General features: G+C 35.0%; 1 protein-coding gene across 18 annotated transcripts in view; it reads right to left on the bottom strand.

Annotated features, from left to right (window-relative positions):
• Positions 1-14,467, bottom strand: part of INPP4B (inositol polyphosphate-4-phosphatase type II B) — a 902,865-nt gene that overhangs the window by 171,721 nt on the left and 716,677 nt on the right. For all 18 annotated transcript variants that reach the window (XM_058287497.2, XM_058287349.1, XM_058287627.2 and 15 more), the window contains one exon: positions 8,919-9,027. In XM_058287497.2, coding sequence (XP_058143480.1) covers positions 8,919-9,027 — 109 coding nt within the window. The remainder of the gene's footprint in view (positions 1-8,918; positions 9,028-14,467) is intronic.

The following is a 14,467-nucleotide window of genomic DNA, read 5'->3' as shown; positions in this document are numbered from 1 at the left end:
TATCCCTACACCATGCTAGGCCACACCATCTTTCTCATCTGACAGGGACACTGCAATAACGACTTACAAGGCAAGCCTGATGTCAGGAAGGGGACACTGGAATGGCTCAGGCAAGATCCCATGCAATAAAAAATTTGTAAAATACTTCTTTTATAATGGAAAAGGCAATTGTGTGTTTTTCCATGGCATAAATACCCTGTGTATACATATTTTTTTAAATTAGTACTTTTACTGTAATCTTGCAAAGAATGAGGTACTGCATAGTTTAAGCTTTTTTTTTAGGTTTTTCATTTGTTTGTTTTTTAGGAGGTACCAGGAACCGAACCTGGAACCTCCCATGTGGGAAGCAGGTGCTCAAGCCTTGAGCCATATCCGCTCCCCTGCTTAGCTTTTAAATCTCTAATAAACACATTATTTTTCTTTTCTCTGGCTATTTATTTGTAGTTGACATAATTTTTGGTGGCTTTCTGCCTTTGGGATGTTGGATATTAATTATCTATATTAATAGATAGCTTTAAAGGAGTCATGAAATCAGTGTTTAACCAGAGAGCAAAATTTCATCCATTGTTTAAATGCAAATCAGTTGAGGTGATATAACTCTTTCTCCATTAGTTTATTATCACTATGAATTCTGGGATTCTTTAGCAAACTTATTTTCATTTACAATTAAGTTATTTTCTTTAAAGGAAATTTTTAATTTTTGAAAATTCTGAACCGTTACACTATACAAATTACTTTTTGCCTAGGCTTTAGATTATACTTTGTTTCACAAGCCTTTGGATAGTTTATCAGAAGAATGTCACCACCTCTCAGATGTTAAAGTCACTGCAGTTTTACTAATATTGATGCAGATTTTAATTCAGCCAGTTTTATAACAACTGTCACCTTTTTCCTGTCAGAACATATAAAGTGCATTTTCCTTTTCTAGTGAGATGCAAGCATACATTAACATAATATCTGACAAATGGATGTTTTAAAAAGTTCAAGACACTTTCCACAAGTGTATCCATTACCTAATTCAGCCACACTGATCTCTTCAGGAAGAGTAATTTGTTCTGTACTATACTCCCATGACAAGAAATCTTTTCACTGCGTTCATTCATTCCCTCATATACTTGTTCATTCAACAAACACTTGTAAGTTAGTTCCTGAGAACACAGTGGTAAATTAGACAAAATCTTGGCTTTCAGAGAACATACAATCCAGCAGGAAGGAGAGGCCGGAGAAATTGTTACACTGGAGTCGTGACGCAGACCTGGCCTAGTCAGAGAAGGCTCCCAGGCATTTGAGCTAAGATCTGTGGCTGCAGCTGAGGAAGTTTGCAATGGTTCTTTACTACCGAGGGTAGTGTGAAGGGGGGGAGTGATGGTATGAGTGGTGACAGTTGAAGTTAGAAAGGAAAGCAGGGTCAGATTACATGTGAATATATTATAGATCTTCAATTGTATCCTCTAAGCAAAAGGCAGCTCAGAGAAGTTAAGAACAATGAAATCAAAGGATCATATTTGCCTTTGCTATTCCAAACAAGCTGAGGAAAATCGATGGGATGAAAGCACCGTATCTGTGACCAATTAAGTCTACAGAGGCGGTAAAATAAAATAGTAAGAGAAAGAGTTCCAGGAAAGCCTAGAAAATTAGAAAGAGTAAAGATTAAGAGGTTTGGCAGTAGAACACTTAAAAGCTGGTGATTCTATGGGTAGGATTACCTTATCCCTAATTCATTATTGAAGTGAATGAATGACAGAGAAATAAGAGGGTAAAACTGGCAGACTGAGCAATTACTTTTTCTGAAGTGAAGCAAGGAAGGGAAAAAAGTCAAGGATTTCCAGGTTTCCAAATGATAAATCAACCCCGAGATGAGGCAAGTTTGAGGGGGAGAATGTAAGAATTGATTTGATAAGTACACTTTGAGGTGTTTGGAAGATAACATTTAAGTGGAGATGTCTGCTCAAGGGTTGGAGATATACACCTGGACCTCACAAGACATACCTGGGCTGATGGGTATCTGAGCTTATGCTTAAAACTGAGTGGGAAATCAGATACTTTTTATGTATTGATATAAACTTTTTGGAGGGTAACATGGCAGTGTCTCTAAAATCTAACCATCTCTTAATACAGATTTTTCCACTCCAGGAATTTAGCAAGAAGGAGCACAAGTTTGGAGAAACATAAGAATAAAGATGTGCCTTGAACACAGGTGGTTATAACAAAAAATTTGAAACAATATCAGTGATCATCAATAGAGTATTAGCTAGGTAATCATGCTATAGCCAATCAATAAAATCCTTCTCAGCTTTGAGAAAGAATACCATATACATGTACTGAAAGTTCCCAAACATATTTTTCATATTTTTTTACATGAATACAGCTAATATTTATTAAGTAGACACTTTGTGTCAGGCTCCATTCTAAGTGCTTGGTATGTATTAACTCATCAAATCTTCAGAACAAGGAAGTGGATTTGGCTCAAGCGATTGGGTTCCCACCTACCACATGTAGGGTCTGGGTTTGGTTCTTGGGGCCTCCTGGTGAAAGGCAACTGGCTCTCATGTCAAGCTGGCCCACGTGGAGAGCTGGTACAATAAGATGACGCAACAAAAAAGAGACACAGAGGAGAGACAGTGAGAGACATAACAAACAAGGGAGCTGAGGTGACTCAAGTGACTGAGTGCCTCTCTCCCACATCAGAAGGCCCTGGGATTGGTTCCTGGTGACTCCTAAAGAGAAGATAAGAAGAGAAGACAAGGGGACACAGAAGAACTTGCAGCAAATGGACACAGAGAGCAGAGAGAGCAAGCAGTGGGGGGTAGGGAGAGCTGGGGGAATATTTAAAAAAAAAATATTCAGAACAACCTTGTTAGATAAGCAAAGGTCCACAAAGAAATACATTAAGTTGTTTGGACTGGTTTATTCTGGGGAAAGATTTTGGCAAGGTAGGTGTTTCACTTTATATGCTTCTTTATTTCTTTAATTTGTGTGCTATGAGCTGTGGTGTATTAGGCATGAATTCCAAAGTACCACAAACACACATGCAAATAAACAGTGGAGAATGTTCAATTTATTTATGTTACAAATTAGCCATTTTAGGCTTTTTTGCATTTTTGAATTTATAATAGAAAAAATATAAAATTGTAAGTTATTTGTGGGAAAAACACAGATTGCATCAGCATATTTCCATTAACTATTATAGGGGAGGAAGATTATGGGTGATTTTAATCTCTCTATTTAAACTTTTCTACATTTTTTCAATGAATATATTTCTTTGCAACATTGGAAAATTATCAATAAAAGTATTTACTAAAAAATATATTTGGTCCCCTCCAAAAAATCATGGATGCAACTGTATTGCTTTCATTGCATTTGAATTATTAATTCATTTTCATAAGAAGAAATGAGAATCTTTAGTCTTATATGTGAAGTGGAGGGTTTTAAAACATAGATATTTTTTGTGACTGTTACCCAGTCAGCTCATATGTTACTGGAGAAGGCATGAAAAGGGAAGAATTAGAAAATTCTCGTATCTGATAGTTTAGCTTAGACATCCCAGATTCCTTTATGCTCCTAATACATATTGCTAGAGGTCCCATATTTTTCAAGTCCAATTTATCTGTATTTCTTATTCCTGTTTTCTTTCTCAACACCCCTCACCTGTCTTCTTGCAGCACTTTCACTTACATCTCTGTCAGTGGCTCTCTACCCTAGCTGCCCATTAGACTCATCTGGGAACTTTAAAACATATTAATGCCTAGGCCACATTCCCAGACATCTCACTGTAATTTGTCCAGGGTGATATCCTAGCATAAATATATATTGTTAAAGCACTAAAGGTGATTCTAATGTGCAAATCCTGGCTCTATATAGCATTTATCTTATGGTGTTATGCTTATTTCTGAAACTTTCTCTGCCACTGAAGTTTCCAGCACTTTTAAGTCAGGGACTCTATCTGATTCCTATGTGAATCCCATGCCTGTTGAATATGATTTATCAAAAACTTAAATGTGAAACCATTTTCAGTCCAGAAAGGGGAAGAGTTAGAAAAGTGAAGCACATTGAAGAAACAGTTTGTGCAGCATGTAAGAAGCAAGTCCAGAAGAAAGTGATTGAAAGTAGAAAGTTGATGGGGTTAGACCAAGGAGGTGGTAATGTCTGACTGATGAGCATCAGCTCCTTAAAGGTTTCTGAGCAGGGGAGAGATTCACTCAGATATATGTGCTTTAAAAAGACCAATCTGCCTAATTAATTATCTTATAGCTTTTAAAAATATACTGTGAAAGTTTTCACATGATCCGAATTATATTATGTGAATACTATAGGCAAAGCTTTCTTATGCTAAATCTCTTTTCATTATGTGGTCAGTGTACTCAACAAAAAATAGATGACTAAGTATCAGACCTGTAAACAGTATCTGATCTCAGATGATAATATTTCATCAGCCTAGCTGAAGAGAAAATAAATGAAAGTCATCTAGTATAGAGGTTGTGGTAGTTCCCCAAAAGCATGCTCTGAAAGACCGGACAATCTTTTCCTTAGGATATCAAAAAAAAAAAAAAAAAAAAAAATAGAGGGGAAGAAATTTTCCTTCACTGAATGTGATTTTCTGCATAGCCAAATGTAAATGTTTGCTTTAACCAAAACTCTTAAGTTGCTCATTTCATCTAGTTATATTTACTTCCCTATATTGCCTTTGACTGACAAATGCAATATTTGTTGCTGGAAAAGCTTGCAGAAAAATGACCTACAAGGTGTGAAATCTCTTTAGGCATTAAGTCTTTGCTTGAGTAAGCTCTTAATTTAATGGACAGGCTGATTCCATATGTACCAGTGTACTGCTTCAACAAGCCATATATGTCCCAAATGTTCATAAATATACTTTTGATTTTATAAGTTAAGCCTATCAATAAAGCAATGGAATATATAACACATGAAAAACCTTACGCCACCAGTGTTTACAAGCTTAGGACATGATTTTCTCTAACTTTGAATTTATTATTTTTCTTTAGGAGATACCAGGGATTGAACCCAGGATCTTGTACATGCAAAGCAGTTGCTCAACCACTGAGCTACACCTGCCTACCTCAGAGCTGGGTATTTGTTTTTGTCAGTATGTGGGAATATATGTATGCTATTTTTAAGTATATAAACATTCCAATGAGGGGACTTCAGCTAATCATGAAGATGTGTAAACATTTAAGAAAAATTATTCAGGACCTAACCATATAATTTTTCATTTGCTTTTGCTAGTAGCATATAGTAATATTCCATGAAATTATAGGGATAGGGTCCAAGTTTTCATGTACCCATGCTTTGTATTCTCAACTAGATTCTGTGTACCCTGGGTTAGTTTTCAGTCCACTAATTGTGTTACGCAAATTAAAATTTGATTGAGAAAAATACATATTTTCAAAATCTCAAGGTATAACACTATTCTACGATGTCAATAATAGTGTGTAGGGGAGCGTGATGGGGATTATATGGGAATTCCCCATTCTTTTTGGTGTAATTATTCTTTTCTAAAAATAAAGTTTAATATTACAAAAAAAATTTTTTTAAACCTCTCAAGGTAGAGACTTCCATCTTTCAATCAAGACAAAATAAACGCAATCTTTTTTACTTCTCCCACTAATCAAACACACACAAAACCTGGAAAAAAAAATGTTACCTATCAGAAGACACTGAAAAGTGGGGAAAAGGCAGATAGGCAGAATAAACAGACAGTGAGTTCCCTGGGGCTTAGTTTTTGTCTCATCTATATCCCTACCTGCATGCTGGGGAAGCCATGACCCAACCCCCTTCCTACCCCCCAAAAAAATTGGCAATCAAAAAATAACTCTCATGAAAAGCCATTATTGCTTAGTCTAAGGAGAGGAACAGGTTTTAGAACAGAACAGAAATCTTTTAAGCAAACCTGCCTGTTCTCCTAGTGAATACCACAAAAACCTGTGCCTCTTTCCCACCGGAAGGGTGGTGCAGCAGGCGAGTCAGAGACAGAACTCTGACCTCCACCCTGTGTTGTAATTATGAAGAGACGTCCTTCTCCAGTGGAGCCTGCGAGGGGAGCCCTGGCTCCCACTTCTCCTTCCCACTACAGGCTACACAGCATACTTAGCTGACATTGTACTTCACGAAAGACTCCCTAAGACTGGGAAAAAGGCAAGGATGTCGACAGCCTCAGCATACCACTAGAAGTTTTAACCAGGGCAATAAGGTTAGAAGAGGAAATGAATGGACTACGGATTGGAAAGGGAGAAACAACACTGCCCCTGCTTATGGATCATGAAGTGCATTGAAAATCCCCAGAAATCTACAAAAAATCCTCTTAGAACTAATAAGTGAGTTCAACAAGGTCAATGGATAGAGGTTCAGTGCATAGAAATCAATAACATTTCTGTGTCTAGGAATGAACAATTGCTACATTAGCCTGTTGACATGATGGGCTACATAGATTGATTTCCAAGTATTGAACAAGTCTAGAGAAGAACTGCATATCACCTATATAAGAAAGGACCCATATCTAGAATATATACACAACTCTCAAAACTTAATAGTGAAAAAAAGAAATAATATATTTAGAAATGGGCAAAAGACATGAGACATGAACAGACTGTTTTTTTGAGGTAACTGGGCCAGGGATTGAACCTGGAACCTCATATGTGGGAAGCCAGCATTTGCCTTTGATAGGTTTTTTCATTTGTTTTGCTTATTGTTTGTTTTTTCAGGAGGCACTGGCAACCGAACCTAGGACCTCCCACGTGGGTGGCAGGAGCTCAACTTCTTGAGCCACATCCACTCCCTGGGCAGACATTTTTAAAAGAGGATATACAGATGGTAAACAAGCACATAAAAAGTCGTGCAACACTATTAGCCAATAGGGAAGCACAAATTAAAGCTATGATGAAATTCTATACCTCTCTTAGAATGGCTAAAATAAACAAAATAAAGAATACATATAATACCAAAAGCTGATGAGGAGATAAAGAAACTAATTCTCTCATAAATTGGTGGTGAATATAAAATGGTATAGCCATGCTGGAAAAGAGTTTGGCATTCTCTTATTTACTATATGACCCTGCAATTGCAGTCCTGTTTATTTACTATAGAGAAAGGAAGACTTACATTCACATGAAAATCTATAAATATTTATTGCAGCTTCAGTGGGAATAGCCAAAAACTGGAAACAATCAAAATGTGTTTCAATGGGTGACTGGATAAATTGTGGCATATCCATATAATGGAATATTACTCAGCTATGAAAAGGAATTCTCTATTGATAATACAACAATTTGCATGGCTTTCAAAAACATTATGCTAAGAAGAAAAAAAGCCACTCTCAAGTCATTACTGTAAGAATCCATTATTAGAATTTTTTTTTGTTTTTTTAGAATTTTATTGAAGTTCATTCATATATGAACATGCATGAACAATAAATGTAAAGTAAAAGTTGTGAACTTACAAAATAAACATGCATATCATCATACAGGGCTCCCAAACATTACCCCACCAACAGCACCTTGCATTTTTTGTGGAGCTTTTAACACAAACTATGCAATAGTATCAACAAAATATTACTAACTATAGCCCATATGTTACATTTGTTTTCTTTTCCATCAACCCACCCAATCATTACCACCCTGTATTAGTATTATATATTAATATTTGTTATGTTTTCATATTTGTTCTAAAAGAGACAAAACTGTAGTGGTATTGAACAGATCAGTGATTGCCAGGGGTTAAGTTTGGGAAAAAAGGTGTGACTATTATAAAGGTGCAACATAAGGGCATTTCCTTGTGGTATTATAGTTGATTGTGGTGAGAGTTTCTCTAATTTATACATGTGATACAATTTCAAAGACCTATACACCTTCTCCACACTCTGAAAAAAAAGTACACAAAGAAATCTAAGTAAGGGTTGCATGTAAGTTAATATTATTGTAACAAGGTCAATTTCTAAAAAACAAAAAAATATATATAATAGATACAATGCACACACATTTGCACCCATGAGCAAATTAATAAAACTTAAAAAGTTCTGGTTTTACCTCTCAGATTTTCTACTACTACTACTAAACCAACAGTATCTAAAGGTAACAATTTGTTCCTAACTTTCAAAATTAGGGTTCTTAATCCAACACAAGTAACTACTTGGAAAGTAAAGATATCCTTCACACCTTGACAAAGTTTTTCATGGTTTGTGTGTGTATGAACACAAAAAAAAGAACATAAGATAAGCTCATTTGGGTGAGGTATCAGGGTGGAGATAAACTGATGATACAGAAGTTTTATGAGGCAATGTTTAAAAGCAGCTTAAAACAAAAATGGAAAAGAGTATAACTATTAAAATGACAATAGTGCTGACACTCGGTTTTTGTGTCATGACTTTTCCCTAAGGAATAGAAGTTTTCTGATTTAATCTCATCACACAGTTGATAGACTTTGTGTTGATATTTCTTTATCCAATGGCACAATTATTAAATGTGGCAGTTATGTATCAAGCCTCAGACCACAATGGAAATCACCAGTAGAGTCAAAATAATATATTAGGACCCAGGCTTTCCATTCAGTGTCTTTGGCTCCACAGTTAAATTGTGCTGTGTTTTCAGGTAACTCTTTGTCTGCACACCATTCCATTGAGGGAACAATGATTGATACTAGAATATCACCTCTTCCTTAGAAGCTTAGCTTCCAGAAAATTTTTCTGCCAGCACAGTACTACCATCAAAGGGCACACTCAGGGCACTGCATTTATTCTAGCTCAAGTAGTTGTGCAAATGCAACAACTTTAAGCTGTGAATGGGTTGCAGATGTCAAGAGCTTTTGTTGCAATGGACCAAGCTTCTTTATCTTAACCTTGCATACAAATTTCCTCAAAGGGAAGATAATATCATGAATATAATGTGTGCTTTTCCCCCACCATTACTTACTTTCTTCTTTCTGTTTCAAATCTATGAAGTAGTTTCCGAAGACCACCATTCTTAAATCCCTGAAAATGGGCAGCTGGGGCTCCCACAGTGATGACATCATAGAGAGCATCTGGAACAGGAATGGACAAGGAGATAAACACTTTGCAAACACATATCTTGAGCATGCTGTTTGCACTGAAGCAGACACACTGTGGGAAGTTTGAGAAATTATTCTGTTTAATTTTCCTGGAATACCTATGAGCTCACATCTCAAGGGGGTAAAAGAAGCTAATCAATCTTTCTAAAAGCCACCTGTGCACCTAAATAAGTTATATTTCTCTGATTTATGACTACATCTTAATTATATGTTACTGTGTAGAACAGTATGTTCTTTCATTCTTTTATATACTTACTAAGATAATGTGTTAATTGGTCTTTTGTGTATTTTACTTTACTGAGTCTTGCATCATTTAGTTTGCAATCAAACTGAAATTCAACAATAATGAACAATCTTTCAACCAAAATTCACAAAGAAAAGACCAAAACATTAATTTATTTCTGCTCAAGGGCAAAATAGTACTAGCACACTTTTAAAAAATGCTTGCACAGTAGTTTTCTGCTTTAGTATAGTAAATCTTAGGTAATTTTGACTGCATGGTTATACAATTTCCTTATGTGACATAGAAAAGATACATAAAATGTCTCTATCTATTTTCCAGTGAGATACTTTGTTGTTATAATAAAAAAAAAATCCATACATTTAAATTGAAACTCAGTCCTTTGATCTTGAAAGCCATAAAGTTTGATAGATAATAAGTTTACAGCTTCACAACATGCCATCATTTTTACATTCTAATGAAAAGTATCCCCATAAGAAGGAAGACAGAATGAATGCCCCCTTGTTAAACTATATTTTGTTTGAGAAGCTTAATTTCAGAGTAAATCCTTTTCAAGTTGATTTTGGTATTGATCTATTGGTTGTTTTTCTGATATTGTTTTCTGGGAAAACATAAATTATTTTACTGGTTTTACATAAACACCATAACTTCTTCAGTCTTCAATCCAGATGCACCTGAATATTTTTTTTGATATCCTCAAGTGAAAGACTTCAGGATATAGAGTTTAAAAGAAACAGAATGCAATCCAAATTAACCTATCAGTAAAGCATATACTAAACAACCCTGCCATTTTAAAATGTCACTACAAAAACTAGAAGTCAGCTTTTAAAAAAATAACAGTGTATTAGATTTGTAGGAAATTTAAAGATTTTCTAGCCCAGGGAATTTTTAGCCTAGGGCCAAGGAAAGGGCTTTAGGTATGTAATTTGTGTAAGTGCTTTTGTCCTATTCCAAGGAATGGGGTTAAAGTTTTCAGCATTTTCTCAAAAGATGAGACCACATGAAAGTAAAGAACATTGACTTCTACTCCACCTTCATTTATCTGATGAGGAAACATAGCACAGAGGAATTAATTGCTTTGTCTAAGATCTCAGTCTAAGCTCCCTTACTAGCTGGGTCTTCTGTCTTCTGACTTATGGGAATGGACAGTTAGCATTTCCTGGTGGTTTAAGTTACTGACTGTTAACAGAGTGCATGATTCCAGCTCTGCCACTTCAGGAACATTGGGAAGATTATTTCCCTTCTTTATGCCTCAGTTTCCTTAGCTATAAAATGGAGTTGAGAGTAGTCAAAAGTAGAAAATTATCAGTAAATATAATCATTATTTTCCCTCAAAGAAGCAATTCCACCAGTGAAGCAAAGAAAGGTAGAATTTTAAGTTTTGATTATTTCCCTACAAAAATACACTTTTCAATCTGAAAAGGAAAGTAATACTGAGGCTCTGTTTTCTGGATAGAATCAATTCCTGTGTTCATTTAAATCAAATGCAAAAAGAAAAATCACTAAATATGTAGTATTTTTGCTAAAACCTAGGTGACCAGTCATAGCAACACACACATATATGACTAAAACCATATACTATATCCCACTAAGCCCAATGATGCATTCTTAACTTTAAAAAAAAAAGCCTATAAAAACCTGTAGCCTTTCCAATGGACCTCAAAAAAAGGCGTTGTCCTCTCCCATACCACCTGACACAAGGGGAAGAACAAAGGGGAAATGTGAGCAGAATCAGCAATCTTCACCGATGAGGGTTAAAATAATTTACTTTTTAAAAATTTGCAAAAACACTTGACCTTGAACATGTTGCTAGAATTCCTCCTAGGGCCTTGTAAGGGGCCAGAGCAAATGAGGGGCCCTGAAACTTAAGCTTTATTAGCTTTATGTGAATCTATTTCTTCAGTTCATCCATAATTTTAGCTTCCTCAAAAACTGCTTTCTAGGAATAGACACTTAATCCTCTTTATCCATCTACTTCATTGCTCATGAGCATTCTAGTGATCTGTGACGGAACCAAGAAACTTTGAAGAAAGGAAGAAAAGCAAGTCACTTAAATATTCTTCACTACTTATAATAAAGAGCTAATTATTTTTAAAGATAAGTGAAGGAATTTGTGTTCCTTGAACCCCGACATTATGACCCAGATGTTTCCAAAGATTTCCAAAGTCGACTTTCACCTCTTTCTTTTCTATTTTCTATCGATGAACTCATCCCTTTTAGGGCTTTAACACTGTATTTTTTCTTGAGGCCTATAAAATCTCCATCTCTGGCTAGTTCTGACCTCTTCCAAGCTAAGAAATCCAATACCTAACAGCCTTCTGGTCTCCAACTGACTGTCAATCAGCTTATTAAACTTATTTTGTTCTAACCCCTGACACTGACCTGCTCTTCCTATCTGTAGACACCACACTCCTTTCCTTTCAAACATCCATATTGGAGTCCTCAAGATCATTTTCAATTCTTGTCTTGTCCTCAACCCTTTTTCTGATCTATCCTGATGAATCTTCTACAAAGTCCTAATTCTCTCTTTCCCGTGTTAAGTATGTTACCTCGGCGTGGACCTTCAGGGCAGGATTATGACTTTGTGTTAGCTGTCCCAGTCTGCAAAACACCATTATTTGCCTTTTCCATGCATGTGGCCTCTGAGTCACTCTGCTTAGAACATGGGCTTCGACGCTTACATCCCTCCCCATACACTTTGAATATTCTCAGAAGAACTTTCAAATTTCTCTACATCATATTTAGTTTATCTGGCCCTAATTTTTCTTTGGTCGCATCTTCCAGTGCTTTGTAACGCCATGAAAATGGAAGTTGGTATAGTAATATTCAGGGACATGTCTCTTGTAGTTGGCACATGGGAGTTATTTATCATTTATTGTAGGATGGACTGTTGTCCAATCACAACTGCGGTGTTGTTTCTTGGATATCTTGTAAGCCTTTACATGTTTGCCCTTGTGTTCTCTGGCTTGGAAGCCTCCCTCCCTCCCCAACCCTCCTTTTGTTATTGGCCACTGAACTTAAACTCTTTTATAAACAAGCTCTGTTATTACCTTGTCTGTGAAACCTTTCTGATTATAATAGGAAGAGATAACTGTTCTTTAATCTATACTTCCACATTGCTTTGCTTTTTATCTTTAAGATTTATTTCATTCTTTCTTACGACACTTAGCTCCTATATCCAAATGAAATGATGAATATAGCCAAAAATATTTGTTATAATTATGTTGAGACCTATTTCCTCCATATTTTTTGTGGCTAAAAGCCATATTTCCTGAATAAATTATAACAATGTTAATAATAATGACACCTGGCACATAGTAGGAGCACAATAAAAATTATTAAAAGGATGACTAATGATGACAAGTTAACATTTATTGAGTGCCTACTTGTAGCATTATATCATAACACTCTAAATTTATGATCTCATTTAATTTTCACAACATTCCTATAAAGTGAAGATTATTTCCCCTGTTTAACAGGTAATGAAACTAATTATCTTTGGGATTAAGTAACTTGTCTAAAGTTCCATGCTACTAAGTTTCTGATTTGATATATTTTCCAAACTGGTCTCACTAAAAACAAAATTAAAAAACCTTTAATTAATTATGTTATATATGATCTTCAATGTCTTAGTCATTCTTTTATCTCCATTAGCTGAAGCAATGATGGGCATATATTGGACATGCAATAAATCTTGCTTGCATTGAAATTCTAGGTATTTATTTCTAAAATAGAGGTTTTTTGTGTTGACATCAAAGGCAAAGCAAAAGCTTGTGCTCCACAAAAATCAAGATGATTAAATTGATTTGACTGGTATTTTCCCAACCTTTATTCATTCACTAAACAAACACCCATTTTAGGGGCTACCTTAATTTCGCATGAAGATTTAAATTTAAGCAGATGATTGATACATTTGAATTGATCTAAGTCTTATATTTCAGGCTTAAAGATATTTCAGTGTGATTTTCTGCAGCACCACTCAAAAAGGCACAAAATTGTAAATAAAGTTAATTTTGAGTTCTAATCTTAGTTACCTTCCCTCCCTTGGCATCAGATATATTTTTATACAGTTGTTATTTCTTGTTTTGTTTTTTTTTTTAATTCTGAAATTGCTTATCTTTTCTTTCACTTTCCTTTACCACCTTCCTTTCACTTTTTTTTCCATTTTTATTCTTGGATGTCTATCCCACAATATAGTGTCATAGCCACATTTCCCATTTCTTACAATTTTACTCTTAATTTCTAGTTCCCTTCTCTCTCTATTCCTCTGACTCAGAGAGCAAGTATTCTGAAAGATAATTCCTGCAACTGCTCATATTTTTCCTACTATATTTCTAAGTCCTCATCTACTTCCTAATATCTCCAATGTTTTTCTTCCATAAATTTATAATATAGGCAAACAAATTATGTGTAGTGAGAGGAAGTCATTGCTTTTTTTAAATCTGAGGGATAAGGAATTTCTCTGGCCTAAATCCTGGTTTCCATTCATATTCCTTGCTCAATTAATGGAAAGATATTATACATACTGCTAAAATGTCAGAATATCCAAAATAAATAGCATAACTAATTTAATGCCCGTTCTTTAATTCTGTGCTAATATTCAGATGCTCCTCAATCTCCTCCCATTACCTAGATTGCCCCCCTCCTTTTACTTTCCTGTTCTCTACACTTGAATATTTTGCATTTAGACTCAGCTCCTAAGTCATTTCCCACATAGAGTTCTCTCTGTGATCTATCCAACAAGAATACTTTCTTCTTTTTCTGTACTGGTATAGCCCTAGATCTGTGTCTTTGTTACAATATTAATTATTTTCTAAATTATGTAAAATAATTTTGATAATTATTGTAACTTCTCCTTGAGACTTTAAAAATTTAAATGCAGATATTATGTATTTAAAGTCTCTCTCTTCCCCAAAACATAAGTCATAGTAATATCCACGTTCTAGGTGCTCAAGAAGTGTCAATAAATAACTAAATGGATAAGTATTCTGAGGCTTAGTTTATTTTATTTTTAGATCATAATCGTAATTACATTTTTAATTATAGATTTAAAAATTGAAATACACCATACAGATAAAGCCCATTATGGTCAGACTTAAAAATAAGTATATATTTATAATCTTTCCTGGATCCTATTTTTTCTATAAAAACACAAAGACCTTATGACCAAAT

The sequence above is a fragment of the Dasypus novemcinctus genome, chromosome 1 (assembly GCF_030445035.2).
Source record: "Dasypus novemcinctus isolate mDasNov1 chromosome 1, mDasNov1.1.hap2, whole genome shotgun sequence".
In the NCBI taxonomy this organism is placed as follows: Eukaryota; Metazoa; Chordata; class Mammalia; order Cingulata; family Dasypodidae; genus Dasypus; species Dasypus novemcinctus.
This window is presented reverse-complemented; position numbering and strand designations above follow the sequence as displayed.